The sequence below is a fragment of the Panthera onca genome, chromosome B1 (assembly GCF_046562875.1).
Source record: "Panthera onca isolate mPanOnc1 chromosome B1, mPanOnc1 haplotype 2, whole genome shotgun sequence".
In the NCBI taxonomy this organism is placed as follows: Eukaryota; Metazoa; Chordata; class Mammalia; order Carnivora; family Felidae; genus Panthera; species Panthera onca.
The window spans coordinates 59578628-59603331 of NC_138342.1; the positions used below are offsets into that span (position 1 = coordinate 59578628).

The 24704-nt window shown below is 42.9% G+C and overlaps 3 protein-coding genes and 1 long non-coding RNA gene across 4 annotated transcripts in view; 3 read left to right on the forward strand and 1 right to left on the reverse strand.

Moving 5' to 3' along the window:
• The first annotated feature begins 2576 nt into the window (after positions 1 to 2576).
• On the forward strand, positions 2577 to 4802 carry LOC132692429 (alveolar macrophage chemotactic factor). The gene is made up of 4 exons (XM_060654875.3): positions 2577 to 2827; positions 2991 to 3123; positions 3247 to 3330; positions 3702 to 4802. The coding sequence occupies exons 1-4, from the start codon at positions 2620 to 2622 to the stop codon at positions 3718 to 3720; spliced, it is 444 nt and encodes a 147-aa protein (XP_060510858.1). The 5' UTR covers positions 2577 to 2619; the 3' UTR covers positions 3721 to 4802.
• Positions 4803 to 7841: 3039 nt separating this feature from the next.
• LOC132692437 (uncharacterized) overlaps positions 7842 to 24704 on the reverse strand; it is a 30348-nt gene continuing 13485 nt past the window's right edge. Inside the window, exons 2-4 of the long non-coding RNA XR_013555241.1 lie at positions 10601 to 10706; positions 9383 to 9497; positions 7842 to 9166 (exon numbers count right to left, since the gene is read on the reverse strand). This is a non-coding gene — a long non-coding RNA (uncharacterized LOC132692437). The remainder of the gene's footprint in view (positions 9167 to 9382; positions 9498 to 10600; positions 10707 to 24704) is intronic.
• LOC132692432 (platelet basic protein-like) lies at positions 13704 to 15549 on the forward strand. Its single transcript, XM_060654878.3, has 3 exons — positions 13704 to 13957; positions 14301 to 14436; positions 14589 to 15549. Exons 1-3 carry the CDS (start codon positions 13765 to 13767, stop codon positions 14689 to 14691), a joined length of 432 nt encoding a protein of 143 aa, XP_060510861.1. The 5' UTR covers positions 13704 to 13764; the 3' UTR covers positions 14692 to 15549.
• LOC132692433 (platelet factor 4-like) lies at positions 20031 to 21066 on the forward strand. Its single transcript, XM_060654879.3, has 3 exons — positions 20031 to 20293; positions 20598 to 20721; positions 20841 to 21066. The coding sequence occupies exons 1-3, from the start codon at positions 20191 to 20193 to the stop codon at positions 20926 to 20928; spliced, it is 315 nt and encodes a 104-aa protein (XP_060510862.1). The 5' UTR covers positions 20031 to 20190; the 3' UTR covers positions 20929 to 21066.

Consider the following 24704-nt stretch of genomic DNA (forward strand, 5'->3'; position numbering starts at 1 on the left):
AATTAACAGTCTCTTATGGTTTGCCTCCCTCCCTCTCTGTTTTTAACTTTTTTTTCCCCTTCCCCTCCTGCATGGTCTTCTGTTAAGCTTCTCAAGATCCACATATGAGTGAAAACATCTGATATCTATCTTTCTCTGACTGATTTATTTCACTTAGCATAATACCCTGCAGTTCCATCCACGTTGCTGCAAATGGCTTGGCCATGAGAAAGAAGAAACAACTGCTTTTAAAGAACTCTGCCTCCTATGGTACTTGGTGCTTTCATTCCCAACTGCAGGGAGTCTTTGGATCATCCCCATGCTTATCTGTCTTTGCAGAAGGCCCACACCAGCATTGCCTAGACAAGAGTTACACATGGGCAAAGGGCCAGCATGATTTCAGTGAGAACCCAGGTTAAGTTGCACACTGTTTCCCGGTTAGGTTGGGCAACCCAACAACCCACTTCTAGCGGGGACTTTCTATTATCTGCTTGCCAGCTGCAAAAAAAAATTTTTTTTGCCTTATATTTCACAAATAATCCACGGCAAGTTGATTCAGAGTACAAACCAAGTGAAGCAAGAAAAGCTATAAGAGTATCAGGAGGAACTGGAAATCACGTCTCATGACCGTTCTCCAAACTCACCATTTCATGCCAAAATAACTCATATGTTCATTTATATTTAAAATAGATTATTTGGAACTAACCTAAATACACACACACACACACACACACACACACACACACACACACCCCTCAATAACCTATGTCATTATGGTGGGTTTTTTCCCCCAGAGTCTTATCATATTGTGGTTTCCCCGCTTCGGTCAAGTTGAATTTAATTGCCCACGATTTTTAGTCACATTTTTGAACTTTTATTTTCTCCGTATCAGTGAGGTTTACCTTTGGTCTTTATATGCAGTCTAATCTCTAAAAAGCCAATCTAAAAAATCTGCAGGCTGTTTTCCCAGATTACCACTCCCTAGAAGGACGAAGGGTTGTATCAGCTGAGTCAGGTCTGATGCTGATGGTATCAGGAAGCTGTGCAGGATAGCGAACTTCCCATCTAGCTTCCCCACAAAGTGAGGCCAAGCCTCCCAGCCTCCCTCCACTAGAGAATTTTTCAAGTTTCCTTCCAGACCAAAAGTTCTAAAGGTTTATGAGACTTCCCCCTTGCCCGCCAAGGTGGTGGTGATGTTCTGCCCAGGAAGGTACATGGAGGAGTCAATGCAACTCCCCAGGGTCTTGAGGGACAAGGAAAGTAGTAGCTTCCAACTGCCATCATGTTTACCCATCGCCTTTGCTGGCCTACCGTGAGGACAAGGGTACCGAGAACAATCCCGAAGAGGATCTAGTTAGATTGCCATGAAAGAAAATCTAGGTGTCATTCCAATATCATACTCATGCCTTGCACGGAGGTAGACGCGTGAAAGGCCTGGCCATTAATACTTGAGTGTTCTAACCGTTTCCACAGTTATGAGAGAGGGTGAGGAAGGCACTTCACCTCTTAACTTCAGGGGGCAGCTCCGAGCTCACTTGGATTACAGCAGGCCTGTGCATTAAAGCAGCCACTAACCATGAAGCTAAATCATTCCAGAAGCCAATGTCTTTGATCCCCCTTTCCTTCTGTGAAGTTGAGTGAGGCCAGAGTGGGTGCTGTCTTGCTACGAAATTGATTCAAATGCCCAGACCAAACGCCCAGAAGAATCCCTCAGACTTGGCAGCCTGCCACAGCTTGGCCAAATTGGGTCAGTTACACACCTGGCTAGAGTCTGGAGCTGGACGAGGCTCAGCTCTCTGTCACCGCTTAAGTCTGCGCTCACCCAACCCCATCACATCCCCCAAAGACCGTACCTCCTCGGCTTCACTAGCGTACTGAACAGTGGAAAGCAAGTCACTATCTTCCAGGCCAGTTTGCTGAGTGAGCTGAGTGATTTTTGAAGATTTTTAAAGACCACCCGGACGCGCATATGCTTGCTGCAAACTACAAGGGTGGCATTTCCAGTTAGAATTGCTTTGGGAGTCCCTTCCTGCCACTGACTCCAAGCTGGAGTAGAGACACCTCCATCGAAGTATCTTGGCCTCTGAGGCTAGCCGAAGTCCAAAGGATGGTAAGTTGATTCGAAGAACCTAGAATGACCCGCCTGAAAGCAGGAGAGGAGTGCCTTTCAGTTCAGCGCAGTTTCCACCACCGCTGACATTTCCTGAATGGTGGTGGTGGTGGTGGTGATGATGATAAATAAGCAAGAAGGTTCAGAAATTTGTCTGAAGTCAAACCTGCCAGTTTGGTTCCGGTCTTCCTCTTCAGCCGGAAACCAGGGACAACCCGCAAAGGGCTCTGTCCCCAGGAGAAGCTGGCCTGCGCTTGCCCCGGCTGGCCTACGGGATGAAATCCCTGCAGGATCGCTCCCCACCGCCGGCGGGAGCAGCAGCTCCATCCTCCACGGGGCGCGGCTACCAAGTCCACCCACCGCGCCACCGGTGCAGGGAGCTCCTCCCAGCCGCCCTCCTCCTCAACTCCTTCTGCTCAGCCCCCCTCCACCCAGCCCCCTCCCCGCACCCCTCCTCCAGGGAGTTTCCCAAGCATCCCAAGGCTTGAGCTTCCTGCGGAGGGGGGAAGGGGCCCGTGCCGATAAAAGGGATGCGGAGAACTTGGGGAAGCCACAGTGCGAGGGAGCTTCAAATCCGGGCTCCTCTCCCGCCTCTGGAACCCGCACCCCTCGCCGCACTCGTGGCCGCCATGAGCCTCCCGCCGAGCCGCGCCGCCCGCGCCCCCCGCCTTTCGGGCTCGCTGTGCGCGCTGCTCCTGCTGCTGCTGCTGCTGACGCCGCCGGGGCCCCTCGCCAGCGGTGAGAGCGCACGGCACGCGGCACGCATCCGGGCAGGGCGGCGCGCCCAGCCTCCGCGGCCGCCCCGGGAGCGGGGAGGTGCCCCGGGCCGGCGGGCGCGGGGAGAGCTCTCCTCCCACCTGCCCTATAACGGTGTCTCTCTCCCTCTGTCTCTGTGCCCCAGCCGGTCCCGTCGCGGTCATAGTGAGGGAGCTGCGTTGCGTGTGTTTAACCACCACACCGGGGATTCATCCCAAAATGATCGCTAAAATGCAGGTGATCGCGGCCGGGCCACAGTGTCCCAAGGTGGAAGTCATGTAAGTCCTCGTGCGCCGCGGTGTCCACTGTGACCTTGACAGGAGAGAAGTCCCTCAGCCCGAGTCTTCAGCTCCCGTGGCTCGAGGGCTCATCCTTTTGTGTGTGTGTGTGTGTGTCTGCAGAGCCACCCTGAAGAACAAGAAGGAAGTCTGTCTGGACCCAGAAACCCCTGTGATGAAGAAAGCCATCCAGAAAATCTTAGACAGGTACACTGTCCCTTTGATCTTTGTGCTTTGTAATCTCTTTTGAGAGCGTAGACTTCTCAAGTTCCTTATTCTCTGCAACGGCTGTCTTTGCCTACCCGTTGGAGACCACGCTTGGGATAAAAGATCCTTGAAGAGGGGGCGGGGGGGGGGGGGGGACTGTTCAGCAAAGTCCTGGGGAAACTTTTTTATCACCAATCTAATTGTCATAGAGGGTTCCATAGAGATCGTGGCTGAAATGTATTCTGTTGTGAGTATAGTCCTTGAGTCCACCCTTGGCTTTTCATTGGGCTTAAGCTCTGTGTTCTGAAAACAGGTTGGAGTAGAGAGAGTGTGGAAATTCGGTTCAACTGATACAATTCTTTTCTCAACAGTGGGAAAAAGGCTGATTAAGAGAAAGGACCATGCGTTGGAAAAAATTGTCCAGTTCCTTGGCCAAGCCGTTTTCTGCGTGTCTCAGGACCCAGTGAAGACAAAAGCAAGGGCTGGTTTTCTCCAGGGAGTTAGGCTTCTTCATGAACTCCCTACTTGTGAGAGAAGGGCTGAGCGAAGATTTATTTTTGTCCTTCCAGCTTAATGGCCCGGTCCTGAAGTACTTCACATAGTATTCCCTGCTATTTATTTGCTGTTATTTTGCCTGCTGTGCTATTGAAACCTTTGGCAATTGACTGAACTGTAAGTCAAAAATCACTGGTTGTTAATCGTTCAAGGTGACTTTTGTCATTTTAGAATATATTCCTGATACTGTTACTGAGGAGGCTGGGGATTTCATGTGTGAATGGTATTTCATTAGAATGCTGTATGTGAAGATATATTGCTATTTTTACTCCTCATGAAATAGGAAATGTTTAGTATTGTTTCTTGGGGAATATGTCAGGAGAACTCCTTGCTCTTAGACCTGAAATGCTGAGTTGTATTGCCTTAGAAAGCTGAGCGTATCGTGCAGTTATCTGTATAAAATATATTTCCTTATTTAGAATTTTTAAATGTTTAAGTTCTATAAGGACTAATATATTCTTTTCCTATAACTTTAGACATTTGATGTCTTCTTAGTATGGCATAATGTCATGACTTACTTGTTAAACTTTGATTTTATGGTATATATTAACCATTTTGCTAGGAGTACTTTTATTCTAGTCACTAAAGATGTTTTGGATAAATGAAGAAGCTAGGAAATAGGTAAATTCCCTACTTCCAGTTTTTATAGAAATGCATTGTTTGCATTTTTTAGCAACAAAGGCAAACTTAACCATGACCTGTACTCCGGCAGTTTTGAAAGTGTATTTGCGCCATTTAAATATAGATTCACATTTGGTTTTCAAGAAATATACGCAGGTTGAGGTTTTGACCATTTTGTTATAAAGAATTACCTATGCATCACACCTGCAATGTCAAAATTACTTTTCATCATATGTCTTACTGGTTTATGGTACTTCTTCTGTTCTTTGGAAAAAATAAAAGATATATAAAATTTACTTATGTTGTTTCTTCCTTCTGATACTGTTGCAAAAACTTTGCTTTATCTTTAATTCTACATTATCTGAGAAATAACTATGCTGCTCTCTGGCTAGCAGAGAGGACCCTCATTTCCCCTGGGGCCCACTGTATAAGTTCAACCTTTCTCCAAGATCAGTCCCCTTCCAGTTACTCCTTCAGAGTACCATCAGCCTTTGGGCTGTTTAGAAAACACAAATTTAAGGTAAGGCTTCCTTGCCGTAAATCCTTAACTGGTTCCCTATTTCCTAGATGGGAAATAAAAATTGTGAAACATGGCATATTCGGTTCTGTCTCATCTGACTGACTCCTGATGACTACTTTAACTTCACGGGTCCTTTGCACCCTTGCAATCAAGAGCTTATTAGTTCCCTAATTGGGAGTGTTCTTTCCTGGGTCCACACCTTTGCATTTGGTAGGGCCTCTACCTGGAAGGGCCTCACCACTTTCTGCCTGTAGGAGGAAGCTTATTCATCCTTTAGAACTCAGCTCAAACAATGCTTCCCTCAGGGAGTCTTCCTTGGCACTCCCAGAAGAATTTGTGGTTTCCATTTTGGTGTTCTCCTAAGGATCTTCTAAATATTTCAGTGTTTTTGAATAGCAAATACTGTATCGTGGGGTTTTTTGTTTGTTTGTGAATTTCTTTATTCTTTATACGTAAGAGTTCTCCTCGATTGTCAACCATATGCATCTCTGCATCCCCAATACCTGCCACAGATTGACTTAAGGAATTAATAAATTATCCCGAACCTCAGGTTATTAGACAGTGCCCTAACATCAGTAACCTGCTCAATGTGATGTTGCATAAATGGTAATTCCTTTACTCTCTTTTCTTCAGCTTGTCTGCAAGTAATCTAACAAGAGCCCTGGGGTAGGTAGTCCCCTCAACCTGTAACATCTACTCCTCACTTTCACGTGGCTAACTCCATTCTCCCTTTGAGGTCAGTTGACCTGTCACTGAGGACCTCACTGATCCTTGCCCTCCCCAGATGAAGGCCTCTTTTACATCCTCTCATAGCACTTTGTTCTTTTCCTTCATAACATTTTGCCACTGACATGACTGTAGAATCCACAGAGACTAGATCCCTGTGGTCATTTATTTAGGGTCTATTCCAGCTTCACTGTGAGCTCCATGAGGGCCAGAATACCTTTGTCACATTCGTTGCTGTTTTTAGGCCATTGCCTAGCCCATAGTAGGTGCTTAAGCAGAAGACTGGTCCGGACTGAAGGAGTCCCACTGTCTCTCAGTATCAAAATAGCAATTTCATGTAAATAACTCATCCTTAGGAAAAGCAGGAAAATGAAAGGAAGGAGACTAATCCAATTGATATGCATATACACATACACCAACTGGATCAATATATATGCTTATATTGGTGCATATGTATTTATTAGTACATGCTACTATATTATTAACACATCTGTATCTAAGCTAAATTATTCTACATCTTTTCATCTCTCTCCTTATACATAAAACACCTATTAGATTAGTATATGTTATTAACATATTATTAATGTATTATTACAGTAATTATAGTAATACATCATTATTATGTATTAATATAGCTCTACGTAACACAGAAGAGGGAGAAAGACAGGAAGATACAAAGGTATGGAAAATTTTAAAGAGATGATTTACTGACCAATTTTTTAGCAATATTGAAAAAAACCAAAATACCTCAAAAATTTTTAAACTTTCATGATCTTTTTACTCTCCCAAGTAGTACTTTTTTCCCTTTGAACCTATGAATCATATACTAATATTAGGGAAACATTGAGAAAGCAAATCAAATTACCATAGATGTGTGAACTATAAATTTCAGTGTTTTAAATAATCTCCTATTTGTCATACCAGCCCCAAAATACTCATTGAGTCAGTGCCTGACAATAATAAATGAAAGCATATTAAATGTCCTTTCGAGAGGTGAAATGTACGTTCTGGAAGAAATAAACATTACTGATTACTTTTTTCTTTGCCATCATTCAAGATCTTTGTTTTACCCAGAAACAAGACTTATAAGTTTGGTTTCTTTATAGACCATAGAGTAAGACCTCATTTGTAGTATTCTTGCAATTCTGTTTGTCATGCTCATGCTATAATTGGTTGTTCTATAAAGAAAAGAGATGATATTACGGAAGTATAACCTATACAAGACCCTCATTGGCAGTTACTACTCACTAATAATAGCATTACCATTTATCTTACCACTAGCAAATTCAACGACTAATATATCTGGGGGAAATTAACCCACTGTAAGTCTTCTAGAGATACATTTTCCTCACACAAACTCCTAAATATCACATTCACTCTACTGTCTATCTGAAACTCACTCTCAGTTATGAAAGCACTAGGACTTGAACAAGAGGCCAGCTAAAATATCTGTTACTGCCCCCCTCCAGACAATTTCCAATGTTTAATTAATGCCCTTCATTTTACCACATTTTCCTGCTTGCCTCTGGGTGTGACACATTCACATAATCCTTCAATTCTTGAAGGTATGACAAGATCTATGATAAATCTGACTAGTGGCTTTGTTTTTCTATCATACTTGTAATTCTTGCATAAGGAAAATCACTGCGGGTAGCTCTCATATTGTATTTAACTTCAAAAGTCTTTCCTGGATGTTACAAATTGAGAAATTTACCAGACAGAATGAGTACCTGGGGATTTTGATTTGCCTCCCTGACTGAATCACAGAAGACAGAGAGAATGCACATGATTGTAATTTTGGCTGACCGTCCTGGTTTGCTTTTAGTCAGCAAAATTAATATTATATTCCCGAAAAGGATTGTTCATACTTCAAATATGTACAGTGAAATAATGACATAGGGAGACTTAGAGTTTACATGCAAAAGTTTCTTTCTATGAAGTCTAGAGTCCTATTTCGTAAATATTGAGAAATTGCAAGAACCCATACCTCCTCTGTAAAAACCACATTCTTTTTTTCTTAATTTTTTTTAAACGTTTATTTATTTTTGAGACAGAGAGAGACAGAGCATGAACAGGGGAGGGGCAGAGAGAGAGGGAGACACAGAATCTGAAACGGGCTCTAGGCTCTGAGGTGTCAGCACAGAGCCCCACGCGGGGCTTGAACTCACGGACCATGACCTGAGCCGAAGTTGGACGCTTAACTGACTGAGCCACCCAGGCGTCCCAAAAACCACATTCTTAAAAGATGTGATTCCACTGCCACATAAATGTGGGATGATTGTTTCTGACCCACCTCTAGGCTGAACAAAGAGAAAAATCGCTAACTGGTTTCCAGCTGGAGAGGTCAGTAATTGTAATTCTTTACAGTTTGTGGTACAATACAAAGTCAGGGTAATTATGTTTCAAATCTGGTTTTGAGTACTTCCAGCTATTTGACCTTGGCAATTTATTTAACATCTCCATCCCTTGGGTTTCTCATCTGTAAAATCAGTACAGTAATAATATCTGTCTCACAGGCACTAAGGGCTGATCCTGGAACAGAGTAGGTACTTGACAAATATTAGTTCCTATTCCCTAATTTAAAGTCAGAAAACTGAGAGCTCTGTAGCTTAAGTGCCATCTTTTTGTTCAAGTGTATCTGTATTCTTTCTATCTATGCATGGATCCTTAAGTTTTAGCGCAGGATTTGTTTCCACAACTCATTTTTAAGAAGCTTCTGGGAACAATGTATTCATATTCTCTGTATTTTTTTTCTGTCATTCATGTGTTAGTATTACCAACATATACGGTATATTTTTCTTCTTATAAATATTCATCCATCAATACCCATTTATTGATAATCTTGTTACAGAATAGACCCAGTACAGGATTCTTGAGATACGGAGATTACAAAAATGAGAAGCTTTCAGCCTAAGTTAAGGTCTTATGGCGGCCAATATACTGAATTCTCTCTGACAAAGCTTTACTCGAAAGCTGAATGATAAGGGACTAGATTTTTTTAAAAGAGAGAGAAAGAGTCTCTTGGGTGGGATTCCCCAGAATCAAACCCTGAGAGGACCTTTGTGTGCAGGAAGTTTACTGAGGAGTGCTCTAAAGATTAACATCTGTCAGGAAGTAAAGAACCGGAGAGAAGGAGAGCTGTTGTTACAATAGAAGACCAGGCGATCCTATGAGACGCTTTGGGGCTGGGGTAGCCTTCCAGAGTTATTCTGAATTGTGGCAAGGGAGCAGACCTCCAAACTCTCCCACTGACAGGTCATTAGATGTGGGCTACCTCTGGGGAGTGGGGACAACTTTGGGTGAGACATTTCCCTGGGGCCCTGGGCTGTGCCCAGAGAAGGTCTCAGTTGTGAGCTGACTGCAGCCATCATTTCCGGCAACTGGAGACAGCTGTGGTGCACCATCCAGAGGATCCTGAAAGGGAAGGAGTGTGGGTGGTGCATCTGGGTTTCAGGGACAGGGGAGGGGAGAAAAAAGGAGAAGAGAAGAGGTGGGGGAGGAAAGGTCAGAGAAGGGGAGAGGCCGGGAGGGGATGAGAGGAGATGGAAAAGATTGGGGGGAACAGAGGGGGCAAGGAGGAGAGGACAGTAGGGGAAGGAAGTGGGGGAGAGTGGAGGGCCTTTGTCTTACCTTTTCTTTTTACTTTTCTTCCTTCCTTCTTTTCCCTTCCCAGATCTCCTTTCTCCTCCCTCCTTCCTTCTATCGTTTTCTCCCTTCCTTCCTTCTTTCCACTCTTTCTGTTCTCCTGAGAAGTACAATAATGCTACTTGAAAGAGAAGGAGGAGCAGGGGGATGAAGTTACCCCAACAGCCGGCACAAGGCCCTTCCATGTGGGGGACTTCTCAGCGTTTCCAGTTGTGCTCTGATGACACCCACTTAAGTGAGGTCCAAGTACCACTCATTAACATATGGAACCATCAGAAATAATATATTGTCGTAAGCCACTAAATTTGGGCTTGACTTGTTACACGAGAGGGTCGTTATGCATTTGACACTCAATGGCTAATATTAATTGGCATTAAATTAAAGTGAAAATTCCCAGCTCCTTGAACCTTTGTGGAGCTTCTGTCCAACAGCACCCAGGAAGACACTCCCCCTCAATTCTTCCGCCCTCCCTACTCCTTCCCTGACCCCACCCCACCCCAGGCTTCACCTCTGGGTGCCGAGTGCCAGAGTAACTAAGGTCTGGGTTCTTCTTGTCAACTGAGAATTATACAGAAAACATATTTGGTTTCAGCACATAGAGGAAATCTTTTATCCTCTAGTATTTCAATTGATTACTTAAGGTGCTTTGACAGCAAGACCCCAAATTGCATTATCCCCAAGATCTTCTGTACTAATTGCTTTTATGACTAATTTGCAAATGACAGCTTATTTCCTTCATACTTGGGAGATGTCAGTTCAAAATCTTTTACGTATGACAGTTAATCTATGCTTTATTTTAGTGGGTAATGCTCCTCCAATGTTTAGATATTTTCTTTCAAAAGAGCTAACAGATAAGTTGTTTGAGTCTTTGAAACCTTGCTAGTTTCCTAAATGACTGGGACTCTGCTATTTATACAATGACTTAAAGGAAAAAGAGATAAAGTAACTTACCACACCAGAAGAATTAAACTAATAAACAGCGTGACAATGTTGGATCCATAAAAAGGCTGCCCAGTTATTTTAAAACCCAAAAACTTTGACACTAACTTTCTAGCATTTGTTTAAACATACTATTTTGTATAAGCTTCTTTTCATTGAATAACTGACTTCAAAGTATCTTTTATCCACTTAGTAAGCCAGTTTTTCAGAGTTTGTATTGTGTTTCTCTTCATGGAAACAAAAACAAAAACAGAAACAACCTACCGGGTGCAAATGACAGTAATACAGTTAGCACAGTTAGCAGTATAGTGGTAACGACAGCACATTGGTATTGGTGACCCATTGCTTTGCACCAGTATTTGAGGTCTCACTGTAAAAAAAAAAAATTATGTGTATTTATTTTTGAAAGAGAGAGACAGAGACTGAGCATGAGCGAGGGAGGGGCAGAGAGAGCAGGAGACAGAATCCCAAGCAGGCTCCAGGCTCAGAGCTGTCAGCACAGAGCCCGACGTGGGGCTTGAACCCACAAACCGCGAGGTCATGACCTGAGACGAAGTTGGACACTTCACCGACTGAGCCGCCTTCGGGTGCCCTGAGGTCTCATTTTTAAAAAAAAGAAATAGCACAATGACCAAGTCACCCAATGCGGAGAACTTTTAAACATCTGGCACATACTAGATACTTAATATTTACTGAATCAGCAAAAGCTAGCAAAACATTATTTACCTCAAGTGCCAACTAATAGGCTTGTGAAATTTCAGTGACTCAAGAAATTTGTTAATGCTTCCTCATGAACCTTGCTGACGTTGTATCTTTTGTGACAAATATGTTGATTAAGACAATGGCTTAATGATACTCTGCGACATGCCTACCGCTTTCCTGGTACTAAATGAACCAGGAAAGAAATTTGGATAGTGTGTGTATAGAGGGAAAAGTGTCCAGTGAAACTAATAAATACAGCAAACAATATGTGTTGGGGCTGTGATGGATGGGGGAAAAAAAAAAAAAGACACTATAATACTTAAAAAAAAAAAAACCACAACACTTTATATCTTGATCTGAAAATGCTTTTGAGTTTACATTTGAATAAAATATATCTGACCAGAGAATGAATAACATTTCAATCACAATAATGAGGAAAGACTATAAAGTCATCGCTCAGGAAGAACTAGAAAGGCGTTCACTCTCCTTACTCTGTTTCCTGCTGAGAATCTCTCTTTATTCACTCCACATCTCAGCTCTAAGAAGGATAGGCATTTTCAGCTTAACCTTTTTCTTGACTTTGCTTCTTAGACTATGAATTTCTGAGTTGGAAGAGGTGGAAAATCAATTTAATATGTTCTACTGCCAGACTGTAAGATACATGGGGAAAGCTAAAGGGGTGAGAAAGAGAAATACATTTACAAAACAGGGCAGATGAACTTAAGTAGGTGTCGTCTAACTTAAACAAGAGGGAGAATTGGCTTTAAAGTTGAAAGAAAAAAACAACTGGAAACAATAATTGACTGTATGCATTCTTTTGATAGAAAATGTAATTTTGTACATTTGAATATTTTGAGTTTCTTCCAAAATGTTAAAGGTATAAAACATAAGCAAATAATGAGAAGTTTAAATCACATTGTGTAAGATTTGTACATAGTTGTAATAGGAAGACAGCTTGTGGCTAGAACCTTGTCCGTTATTCCCAGGCTTCCAAATCACCTCTTTATACTATAGGTACTTGGGACCAGATGGAGTTTGGTCTGAGGATTGTCTGATTAAAAACTTTCCTTCATACGATACTCATTGATCTACTCACCAACACTGTTTAAGACCCACTGTGTAATGTATTATCCTACACACCAAAAAATCCCTAAAGCATTCAAAGAAACCTAGGACATGCCTCTACCTTCAAAAGTGTATGGTCCAGGGGCGCCTGGGTGGCGCAGTCGGTTGAGCGTCCGACTTCAGCTCAGGTCACGATCTCGCGGTCCGTGAGTTCGAGCCCGCGTCAGGCTCTGGGCTGATGGCTCGGAGCCTGGAGCCTGCTTCCGATTCTGTGTCTCCCTCTCTCTCTGCCCCTCCCCCATTCATGCTCTGTCTCTCTCTGTCCCAAAAATAAATTAAAAACGTTGAAAAAAAATTAAAAAAAAAAAAAAAAGAACAAAAGTGTATGGTCCAGTTGAGGAAGCAAGGCTCATAGAAGAAAGCGAGATCCAGACAACAACACACACAAGCCAGTCTGTGATGTGCAGGTGCTTTCTCTATATCACCTAGGGTTTGAGATCAAGACTCTTGATTGCGCTCTGAGAATTGAGGAACAGAGATTTTGTTGCAGTTTGTAATACTGCAAACCTGGAAACACCCTCAAGGTCACCAATAAGACAGAGGTTGGTTGAGGATTGCCCATGCCATACAATGTCACGCAGCCATTAAAAAGGATGGGGAAAGATGACCTTGGGGTAGCATGAAAGGAGGCTGAAGGCGTATTTCTGAAGGGCAAAAGCAAACCATCTAATGATCCCATTTATATTAAGAAATCTATGTCTACCTCTGTCGATATATGTGTTTCTCTACGAGTGACGTGTGTCTGTCTATATACACATATGTGTGTATATAAATGTAGACAGAACAGAAAACTAATATCAAATTGTTATCTAAGGTTTCCACTGGAGAGCGAGGATACAGAATAATGATGAAGAGAAATTTACATGTTTTATTCCACATACATCTGCAGTGTATGAACCTTTCACAGTGAATTATATTACCTACTTCCCTGAAATATTAAAAATAAAAGAAAAAGGAAATATGCTGGGTGTTGTTTTTTAGAGTAGACGCAACAAGCAGTTTATTTTACAACACGAGGGAGGAGGTGCTTTTCTTCTAGTTTCTGGATGATATTAGAAAAAAATAATACATTCTGAAAACAGAAAGCAACCCACAAACTAATATGCAAAGTGGGCCTTTGGCGGTAATTGGCTCCTACTTTATGCACATACTACAAACAAATCCTAACATTTACCAACAACCAAGTTAGGAATATCTGCTTTCTTTGGCTACTGGAAAGGGCCATATATGTATGCTCTCAGATAGTCATAAAGTGTCTGTTAAGCCCATAAATTGCCTTATAGGAAAAGCAGAGTGTTATCATGTAGATATACAAAGAAAATTTGTGTAAGACTTCAGTTTAGTTCTTACCTCCCTACGTGGAAGGTTATATTCGTGTAAAGGATATGGGTACTAAGAATGGGGGAAGGGGGCTGTGGAGAGCACAGTGTGAAGGGAAGTATAAATAAAATTGAGCAGGAACCCCGACCTGCCTGGTGTTTATCTGGGTTGAGCACAACTTGCCCATCCTCCCACATGTATTTCCACACACCATCCCTTCTTCCCTATCTTTTTTCTCCTTGCTGGCCTCGAGGGGCTTGTATAAAAGGCATCGGGAGAGCATGAGACACCATGACCGCAGACTGGAGGCAGCAATTCGCCCTCACACCGAGGCCTCCAGGACCGACTCCAGCTTAGTCTCCACCATGGGCCTCAGTCCTACCTCCTCCTGCTCCAGCACCAGCCGGCTTCCCGTCCTACAGGGCTTGCTACTGCTGTCGCTGTTCCTGAGCACGCTGGTTCCCTCTGGGTTAAGTAAGAGAAACTGCGGGAGGGAGCGCTGAGAGTGGAGTCCCTGCCTCTCTGCAGCTGTGGCTGCTTCTGCTGCAGCAGGGCCTGGGGGAAAGTCTGCACTGTCGCTCCTGGGGCTGGAGAGGCCGTTATACCAGTACCTCCGGGAGGAGAGGGTATGCTTAGTGGGCACTTCACGTGTGCCAAGGCATTCTGCCAGGGTACTTTACTAAAGATCGGAAGGTCATAGACGCAGCGACTTTAGGAGAGCGGCACAGTTAACAAATAAGGGGCTAAGGAAACAACCCACTAGATAAGATCTCCGCAAGAATCGGGACCACTAACAGAGTCACGCTTTCTACCCTAGCTAAAAGTGCAGACGTGGAGCCGTTCATTGAACTTCGCTGCCTGTGTATGAAAACCGTCTCTGGCATTCACCCAAGTAACATCCAGAATTTGGAGGTGCTCAGGGCAGGACCCCACTGTGCCAAGGTCGAAGTGATGTAAGTCCCTGTTTTTGTACCATTGCCTCATTGGGCATTAGGGAAACTCTCCGCTTCTGTCCCCACCGACGCAGTTTTATCCATCCAGCCCGGTGAATGGCTTCTGAGGGTCAGGCCAGGGCACTCACAGATCATTCCATTCCCTCTTGCAGAGCCACGCTGAAGAACGGGAACAAAGTCTGCCTGGACCCAGAAGCTCCCAAAATCAAGAAAATAGTCCAGAAAATTTTGGAAAGTAGTGGGTCAATGGCTTAATCTGTTCGCTTTCTGTCAAATCTTTCTATCTCCCAAGAAGAGTAGGAGTTTGAAGGTTTGACTTTCTGGAGTTCTTATTTATCCAAAATACCTATTCATATTGTATTAAACTTTGGATATGTGTTCAATTCTGCCTCGAAAAGTCGCATGACATTCTGAGAAGGCTGGTTCATAGATGACAGAAAGAAGATAACAGTAAGCAAACTTACTGCCAAAATATAATATATGGTTTGTTCCCTAACTCTTGGCTAAATGTGGCACTATGCTTTGCATTCCTTTATTTAAAATTTTCTTTCCAAATACTCACATGTGTGTTAACCTCTCTTGCTCTACTTGACTGTGAGACTAGCTATACTCATGATGATTAATAGATTCCATAATGGCCATTGTTATTAGGAATCACACAGAGCCCAGAATAGAGCACTTGCTCAATAAATGTTTGTTGATTTATTTAGGGACTTAATAGAGTTTTTCATTGTCTTCGTCTTAGGATACTTTGCCTCCAAGCATTTTTGAAAGGTTTTTCTAGTGTTTATTTCAGCCTTCAAACCCTAAAAAATAATAAAGTTGTAGAATGTGAGTCTTGTAAGCTGTGGTTACTTACTTTAAAGTGAATATATTTAATACTATAGAATAAAAAAATATATGATGAACAGCATTAACATTCTCTCTATTAAAAACACTCCAGTATTTTCAATAATAATCCTAATAATAACATAGGTTCTCTATGGTGTTAAATGTTTTAACCTGGAATGTTCGTATATATTTGCATTCACATCCTGTCTGCTTACAATTTTTGTGGTGGAATCAACCTTGCGAATACGAAAATAAAAAATTCACACTTTGGCAGACTTCTAATCATTGTTTTATAAGAAACAGAGCTTTCATTTTTTTTTTTTACATTTTTTTTATTTGAATATAGCTGATAGCCAAAGTTGCATTCATTTCGGCAGAGTGACTGACCATCTCTCTCCCTTGTGCTGTGTGCTCCCCAAGTGCTGCTACCCCCCTGACACCGTACAACATCATTACAACACCATCGACTACATTCCCCACACTGTGCTTTTTATCCCCGTGGCCTAGTCATTCCATAACTGGAAGCCTGGACTTCCTATTCCCCTTCACCCATTTTGCCCATTCTTTCCCCGCTCCCTCTGGTTCTTTCTTTCTTTCTTTCTTTCTTTCTTTCTTTCTTTCAACGTTTATTTATTTTTGAGACAGAGACAGAGCATGAACAGGAGAATCTGAAACGGGCTCCAGGCTCTGAGCTGTCAGCACAGAGCCTGACACGGGGCTCGAACTCACAGACCATGAGATCATGACCTGAGCCGAAGTCGGACGCTTAACTGACTGAGCCACCCAGGCACCCCTGGTCATTTATTTCTTAATCCCTTAAATTTATACCCACACTATCCTCACAGAAATATTAACATGAAATCAAAACTTGTTGTTGCTTTGCAGTCATATATTATTAATTTTAACAGAATTGTTGAGGGGAAAAAGCCTTACTAACCCATCCCCCTTTTTTTTACACTTCATTTATTTCTCAATACAGCACACAAAATCACTAGTTGATGATCTGTGTCAATTTTAGATTTTTTAATATATTATTATTATTTAAAAAAATTTTTTAAACATTTATTCATTTCTGAGAGAGAGAGAGAGCACCAGTGGGGTAGGGCCATAAAGAGAGGAAGACACAGAATCTGAAGCAGGATCCAGGCTCTTAGCTGTCAGCATAGAGCCTGATGCAGGGCTCGAACTCACAAGTTGTGAGATTATGACCTGAGCTAAAGTTGGACGCTTAACCGACTGAGCCACCCAGACGCCCCCATTATTATTATTTTTTAAGTTTATTTGTTTATTTTTGAGAGAGAGCAAAAAATAGCATGTACGTGCAAGCAGGAGAGGGGCAGAGAGAGAGGGAGAGAGAGAATCCCAAGCAGTCTCCATGCTATCAGCACAGACAGAGTCCGATGCGGGGTTTAATCTCCTCAACTGTGAGATCATGACCCGAGCTGAAATCAAGAGTCAGACGCTTAACCTACTGAGCCACCCACATGCCACTGATGTGTGTCATTCTTAATTTATTATAATAGTGAAAATTTTTGGATACATTTTAATATGCCTGGCATACTAAGTGTTTTGTATGGATGAATTAAATGATTCTCACAAGATAGATATGATCTGGTTAAGAGTTCATCCTCTGTAAAGAGAATAATTGGGTGAATTAGCTCTACCCCTTACTAGCTGTGTAACTTTGGACAGGTTGCATAACCACTCTGTGCCTTAGTTTCTTCATCTCTAAAATGGGATAATAATATTGCCTGTCTGACAATCGATGTGAAAATTAAGAGTTAACAGATTCAAAGGGCTAGAAGCCCCACAAGAACCCCTATATAAATGTTAGCTATTATTTTATTTGTTGTACTATTAGCATTCCCAGTGTTCTACAGAAGAATACTGAAATTCAAAGAGATTAGGAAATTTGCCGCAAGATCAGATAAATAAGTAGGTGACAGAGTGAGTAATTGAAGCTCTGCTCTTAACCACCACACCACGTTCCGCGATTCTTCTTTCTCTAATGAAGAGATTATATTCTATATCGCGATGTTATTGGCACACAAAAATAGGAACCTGATCACGAGCAGCATACTTTGATGGTTGAAGGAGAAACAAGTTCACCAACCCCAATCTGTAGATGGACTTTGGGGGAACACTCACGTATTAAGCATTTAGTTCACAAATTTTGTATATGAAGATCTACTTTTATTATCTCCTCATCAGTATAGGCTCAGTGCCTTAAAATGTTTTGTCTACAAAATAAATGCATTTATTAAATGATAGTTAATATATACACACATATATATAAACATATAATAAAGCAGTAAGTGGGGATTGCAATCGTTTTCATTAGTTTTTCTCCAACAATTCACAAGAGCTCAGACATTTCATTCATTTCTCTAGTGGTTTCCTCCTGCTACCAACAGGGTCAGCTCCTGAAACATGACACAGGTTTTTTCCACTATGCGATACCTCCTAAGATGCACATGTCTTTCGTTTTTGTGTGCATTAAACTATTTCATGTAATGCAGAGAAAGAATCATTTAATGACACTTACTACTTCCTGTAAATATTGACATCTGGGGGTAAGGTTGTAAAATCCAATATGCCACCCATTCATATCCCAAACCATCTCTCCTATCCATCCCCTCTGCCACTAACCCTATTTGGGATCTCAAGTTTTAGTGCAATACACTTGTGTAAGTTACAGCACCTTCTGGATCATCCATTTGCATTGGATGCTGGATGTTCAACATATGTAAGTCCCAGAGAATTGTCCTTGAAGAGATCACTGTCTGGTTGGAGGGGCTGACAGGTTGACAAATAATCACAACCTGATGGGACACCTGCAGATATAGAGGTCTGCTCTAACTGTGTGAAGAAACTGACAGAGGAGCAAGCCAAAGCCTCAGCATCATCATTTTCAACATTATCTTCATGAATATAGTACTTTATATTGAGTCCTTACCCATGTTCTAGAACAGTGATATACATTATGACCGCTCACCTCATACAGCTTTGCATGTGGGGAGATAAAACATTAAAAAAAATTTTTTAATGTTTATTTTTGAGAGAGAGACAGACAGAGTGCAAGCAGGGGAGGGACAGAGAGAGAAGGAGACACAGAATCTGAGACACAGAGCCCGACTTGGGGCTTGAACCCACAAACCATGAGATCATGACCTGAGCTGAAGTTGGACACTTAACCGACTGAGCCACCCAGGCACCCCAGAAAACATTTTAAACACTTTCAAACACACACACACACACACACACACACACTCGCGCACATGCATATGTATCTACATGTATAATATCTATATCAGTGAGAGATCTCAAATGCAGTGATGCTACAAGACACAACAGGGAACACAATTAGCTGTAGCTGTCAGGAAAGGCCTCCCTGAGGAAGTGATGTTAGGTAGACACCAGAAATTTGAAGGGACTTAGCCGAAAGGCAAGTGGTGGGATACTAAGAGAAAGAACATTGTAGGTGGAGGAGGGACATTGCATAGCCCTGCAGAAGCCTGGTCCTCCTGAGCATTCAGAAGTCAGCTAGTTTCCTGCCGTGGACCACTGATGCCCTTCACCACTGTTAATCAGTGCAACAGAAAACCTCTGGCTTTGAGATGAGGGCATACTTTGCCCTATTTAAGAGCCCAAGTAAAGGCACCTGGATGGCTCAGTCGGTTAAGCACCTGACTCTTGATTTCGATTCAGGTCATGATCTCACAGTTCATGAGTTTGAGCCCTAAATCAGGCTCTGCGCTGACAGCACAGAGCCTGCTTGGGATTCCCTCTCTCTCTGTGTGTCCCTCCCCTGCTCTCTTTCTCTTCTCTCTCTCTCTCAAGAAAAATAAACTTAAAAAAACTAAAAAAAAAAAAAAAAAAAGAGCCCAAGTCATCCTTTTTTCAGGGAAGGGAAGATGGTCCATATCGATTTCTTGACCTTTACTTTGCGGATTTTGTTACCTACCCTCCACCCCTCTTCCACATCTTTCTACACTCCACTCCCAGAAGCTCTGTGCCCTCTTTAGAACATCACTGATCCAGCCACAGTGCAGCCTGACTTAAACTGGCACTTGTCCAGGTCACAGCAGGCTCTGGGAAATGTGGCCTGGAAACTCTCCTGCTTGACCTCATTTCTGGGGCAAGCCCAACGCAGTAACATGGGCACCAAGTTTTTACAGAATGAATGCATTCCAATATTACTTTCATAATTTTTCTCCCGGTAAGAGGATAGACTGGGGTAACAGACTTTGCTTGCTAGAGGGTGGCTGGTAGGGCAGGGTAGATCCTGTTCAAGAGACCAAGGAAACTTCACATTCGGGGGAAATTCAGAGCTGAGTCATCCCAAAGACCAATTCAAGTTTTTACGAGCAAGAAAACAATTACGAAGACACACCTTTAACACACACAGCCACAAAGCTCAACTCTGTGGTAATCAGGACACGCTGGCAGAAATAAGCAGTTCTTGAAAAGGCAGTTTGTTGCCAGTTGGGAAAGAAACAGAAACTGTCTAGGGTCTGAAGGCACCACCTGTATAAATGGCAACATAGTGATCACAGAGAACTCTACAATAACACATAACAAAGGCAACAGACAGGTTCAAATACTGGCTCTAACTGCACCCATGTGCACGTACATGAATTTAGATTGAGGGTGTTGCTCCTGCTCCCAGCTCCCAGCCAAAACAGCTGACCCCAGTCTTTTTCTTCTTCTTTTTTTTTTTTTCCCCTCCTAATCTTGGCTGGCCAGAGCCTAACCCTTCCCAGAAGTGTCTCCACTTCCCCCACCATCCGCCCCAGTTTTCCGGACAGGACAGGACTGACAGTGGGGATAAAACCGGCCTGGAGAGTCTTGGGAGCCACTGGCCTGCAAAGCCTCGGCCCCAACTGCCCTTGCACTCTCGGCTCCTACTGGCACCTGCTGGACATGAGGCTTCGAGTGGGTGCCCGCGCCCCCAGTCCCCTGCCCAGCTCGGGGCTCCTGCTCCTGGGACTGCTGCTCTTGCCAGCTGTGGTCTCCCTCCCCAGAGGTAAGAGCTAAAGGAAGGCATGGAGGGGACGGGGGCAGACAACAGGCAGTCGGGGAACCCCCAGGGCTGGGGTGGAATTTTTATAATCTTCTGAGCTCTGCCTAGGTGTGCGGGCGCTGTGCCATGAGCTGCCCGGTGCACTTTACCATCTTGTCAGTAACACTTCTCTCTGAGGGAGGTATGATTTATGGGTGAGGAAATGAAAGCCAAACGCAATGAAAAATGATCCCTAAGGTAAGTTCGAAGGTTCACTGACTCACCGCTCTCTCCTCCGCCACCTCCCCGCCCCCCCACCAACCCTCAGAGGACCCAGAAGATGAGCACCTGCGCTGCGTGTGCGTGAAGACCACCTCCGAAGTCCGTCCCAAGTATATCCGCAGCCTGGAGGTGATGGGTGCGACAGTCCACTGCCCCGTTCCCCAGATGATGTGAGTCCCTGCACTGGCTTCGGGGGCCCTACCCTCTGCCTCCTTTGCCTTAGCCTGCGCTCCTCCACACCCCGCTTCACTACGCGTCTAACCCCACGTTCAAATCTTTTCTCTGGCAGAGCTTCTCTGAAGAATGGTAGGAAAATATGCCTGGACCCGAACGCCCCCCTGTATAAGAAAATACTGCGGAAGCTTTTGGAGAGCTAGCTACCAGCTGCCTCGCTCTGTACAGTTGCAATGCAGCATGTTTTCTGTTTTATTCATTTTCAAGCTAATGGTGGAAAAATCTCCTGATGTTTTTTTTCTTTATTGTCCTCCAAGTTCTAAATAAATAAAATAAATCGACGTGTCGTGTATTTCTTAATAGAGCAAAGAAATAGTGTTGACTCAATTTCATTTAAAAGAAAATCTCCAGAATTTTAAGCAAAAAATATATTTGAAGGGAAGTTGGGTTTAATAAGGACTGGTTCATTTAGTGTGACACGTTCACTGATATATATTTGCATATTTACGTGATTGCATTACTTTATTTACATATTAATGTTATAATTAGCTTTGCCAGTAAATATTAATCACACTGAAACGTCACAGGCTTTTTTAATTAATTAAATAAATAAATAAATAAATAAATAAATAAATAAATAAGTAAGTCAGGCTCTCTTTTATGCCCTTAAGATTTATACTCAACCGGGGTGCCTGGGTGGCTCAGTCAGTTGAGCGACTGACTTCGGCTCAGGTCATAATCAAACGGTTTGTGACTTTGAGCCCCGCGTCAGGCTCTGTGCTGACAGCTCAGAGCCTGGAGCCTGTTTTGGATTCTGTGTCTGTCTCTCTCTCTGCCCCTCCCCTTCTCATGCTCTGTCTCTCTCTGTCTCAGAAATAAATACACACTAAAAAAAAATTTTAAAGATTTATATTCAACCTAAGTATTAGAAAAAATAATACAAATGAAACTAGGATTCTCTACTACTTAGTGGAAATATATTTATACTTTCCAGAGAATTACATTAAACTATTTCACTCTTTATTGGTGCTTTGATAATATGGACATGTCACCAAGGCAAAATGTTAAAAATAGTTCTGATACCCACATAACTACCTTAGTGAATCCCACATTTGTCAAACCTACAGAATTGGGTTTTGCTACACCCCATTAATATGCTGTGAATGTTCCTGTAAGCCTGCAAATGTCTTGAACAGATGTTCTCCTTGGTATTCTCACGTTCGGTAAACATTTCTTTGCAGCCTACCACTGTTCCATGAATCCCTTGACATTGGAGAAATCACGAATGTATGTTAAACAGCTGTGGAAAATAGAGAGGTGCACAATTGTACATGTTTCATGTTTCGGGAAGACACCACTATACCTTGGGGAGGAAGGAGGGTGCTTCCAGATAGGCGTGTTAGTTACCTATTGCTTCTGTACCAAAGTACCATGAACACAATGGCTTAAACAATACACATTTATTATCTTACGGTCCTGGAAGTCAGAAGCCCAATTTGGGGCTCACAGGCTAAACTCAGGGTGTCCTCAGAGCTGCTTTCCTTCTACAGGCTCTAGGGCATAATCCGTTCCCTTGCCTTTCTTAGCTTCTAGAGGCCACCTGTAGTGCTGTGCTGGATGATCTCTTCCTTCATCTCCAAACTACATCCCTCCAACCTCTGTTTCTGTTGTCACATTTCCTCTATGACACTTCTTATACCCTGCTTGTCTCTCTAAACAAAACAAAACAAAACAAAACACCTGTGATTACATTGGGCCCATTCGGATAGTCCAGGATAATCTCCTCTCAAGACCCTTAACACATCTGCAAACTCTTTTTTTTTTCCATATAAGGTAACATTTTCACACATTCCAGGGATTAAGGCATGGAAATCTCTGGGAAAGAATAGTGCTGTTCAGCCAACCATTCATGGGCAAGGAAGTAGAATCTAGTGGAAGCAGGAGAAAACTATAGACCCTTGCTTGTGACTTAATGTCATTTCAACCTAATACAACAATATGTAGAGGTAGGATTGGACGGCTAACAGAAAAAGGAGACTGGTACAATTCATTCTCCTTGGGTGTGGGGAGGGCCTCTGAGATGACAAACTACTTAAGTAAACTCTATTTATAGAGGTTTTCGAAGTTTCAGAGTGTCATCTAAATTTCCGCACCCCCTTCTCGTGTTATGTAGTATTATTCCCACTGCAGAATTGAGGTAAGTCTCGGAAACCTAAGAAATGTCCCAAAGCCACAGCTTGTTAGAGGCTGAGCAGATGCTTCTGACGCCCAAATCCCTCTACGCTGCCATTCACACAGGCCATTGACCTCTTAACTACGTCTCTCTGGAGGGACTGTCCACGCATAGCGCTTGGAGGTGGAGTAGGAATTTGCTGGAGGCAAAGGGAAGAATGGAATTGCCACAAGATGAAAAATAAGTAGAAAGACGTAAGACCATTAATTCCTCAGCACGACCGGAGGGCAGTCTATGATTCTGCAGAGCCGAGGTGTCTATGGGGAACGAACGATGGTCTTCCAACTAGTTTTCACCCATCTGGTGTTTTTACCTTCAGCCCAACTCACTCAAGCCACCTGGATTAGCTTTCCAAAATACAGATACTTTTTTGCATAACCTTCAAGGTGTAAAGTCTCAGCCTGGCACCCAATGCTTTGCCAGAGCTTTGCCTGAGTTTCCTCATCTGTGGAGTGAGAATAGTATGAGTGTCTACCTCATAGATGACCGTGGGGACCAAACAGATGATGTGGGCAAAACACCCAATGCAGTTCCTCCTGCTAAGGCTGTACTTAAAAATTAGCAACTATAGGGGCGCCTGGGTGGCTCAGTCGGTTGAGCGTCCGACTTCGGCTCAGGTCCAGATCTCGCAGTTGATGAGTTTGAGCCCTGCGACGGGCTCTGTGCTGACAGCTCAGAGCCCGGAGCCTGTTTCAGATTCTGTGTCTCCCTCTCTCTGCCCCTTCCCCACTCGTGCTCTGTCTCTCTCTGTCTCTCAAAAATGAATAAACATTTTAAAAAATTTAAAAACAAATTAGCAACTATATCAGGATGCCTGCATGGCTCAGTTGGTTGAGCGTCTGACTTCTGCTTAGGTCACGATCTGCGGTTTGTGAGTTCAAGCCCCACATCGTCAGGCTCTCTGCTGTACGTGCAGAGTCCACTTTGGATCCTCTGTCGCCCTCTGTCTCTGCCCCTCCCCAACTCGCTTGCTCTCTCTCAAAAATAAATAAACATTAAAAAAAATCAGCAACTATAATGATTATTGTTGCTCTGAATATTGCTTTCAGTGTACCACCCTAGTCAGTCCAGAGTGTAGACTGAGGCATTTAACAGACTGATTCTTGGTGGTAAGCAGCAAGATATCGTTGCAATATAAATCAAAGTTCCTTAAGTCAAATGAACTTTGAGAGAGAAAATACTGTAAATGGAGTATGGGAGGTATGGGAGGTAAGATCCTGTTTTGTTTTGTTTTTTGCTTCTTTTCCTTTTATGGCTTGCCTCCAACAATATACTTAGTTAGAGTCAGTTAAGTGGGACTCAAAGGACTAAAACAAATTTTGCAAAGTCAACCCATGCAGAGGCCTTGCAAATCCTTCCTTCGAAATTGCCAGAGAACACTTTCAAGTGGCCGCCTTTATCAGCAATGGTGTTGGGAAAAAACTTTCCTATTCAGGCAGCAATTTGTTTGCTGTAGCTCCCGCTGTTGAAATATTTACGGAGTGATAAGGATTCAATGCACTCAAACTTTTTTTTTTTTTCCTGCAGAAAATATACAAACTATACACTTACTGCACAGTCATGGACCTTATCAACAAAACCAAACCAAAACCACCAAAAGATATTTTGCTCTTGAAAGTTGCTCTGCAGTTTTAAATGTATTGTTTTTTTTTTCCCTTTGAAGGCCTTTGTGGTAAGAAAAAAAAAAAAAAAAAAAAAAAAAAAACCACCACAGTTTCCTTTTCAGTACATGGAGCACTGAGGGTT

Excerpts from the sequence above, each read along its gene's own strand:
- LOC132692432 (XM_060654878.3), top strand. The coding sequence starts at position 13,765 with ATGAGACACCATGACCGCAGACTGGAGGCAGCAATTCGCCCTCACACC. Across the intron at positions 13,958-14,300 it reads GCTGGTTCCCTCTGGGTTAA|CTAAAAGTGCAGACGTGGAG; the intron begins GTAAGAGAAACT and ends TTTCTACCCTAG. Across the intron at positions 14,437-14,588 it reads TGTGCCAAGGTCGAAGTGAT|AGCCACGCTGAAGAACGGGA; the intron begins GTAAGTCCCTGT and ends TCCCTCTTGCAG.
- LOC132692433 (XM_060654879.3), top strand. The coding sequence starts at position 20,191 with ATGAGGCTTCGAGTGGGTGCCCGCGCCCCCAGTCCCCTGCCCAGCTCG. Across the intron at positions 20,294-20,597 it reads TGTGGTCTCCCTCCCCAGAG|AGGACCCAGAAGATGAGCAC; the intron begins GTAAGAGCTAAA and ends ACCAACCCTCAG. Across the intron at positions 20,722-20,840 it reads TGCCCCGTTCCCCAGATGAT|AGCTTCTCTGAAGAATGGTA; the intron begins GTGAGTCCCTGC and ends TTTCTCTGGCAG.
- LOC132692429 (XM_060654875.3), top strand. The coding sequence starts at position 2,620 with ATGCGGAGAACTTGGGGAAGCCACAGTGCGAGGGAGCTTCAAATCCGG. Across the intron at positions 2,828-2,990 it reads GCCGGGGCCCCTCGCCAGCG|CCGGTCCCGTCGCGGTCATA; the intron begins GTGAGAGCGCAC and ends TCTGTGCCCCAG. Across the intron at positions 3,124-3,246 it reads TGTCCCAAGGTGGAAGTCAT|AGCCACCCTGAAGAACAAGA; the intron begins GTAAGTCCTCGT and ends GTGTGTCTGCAG.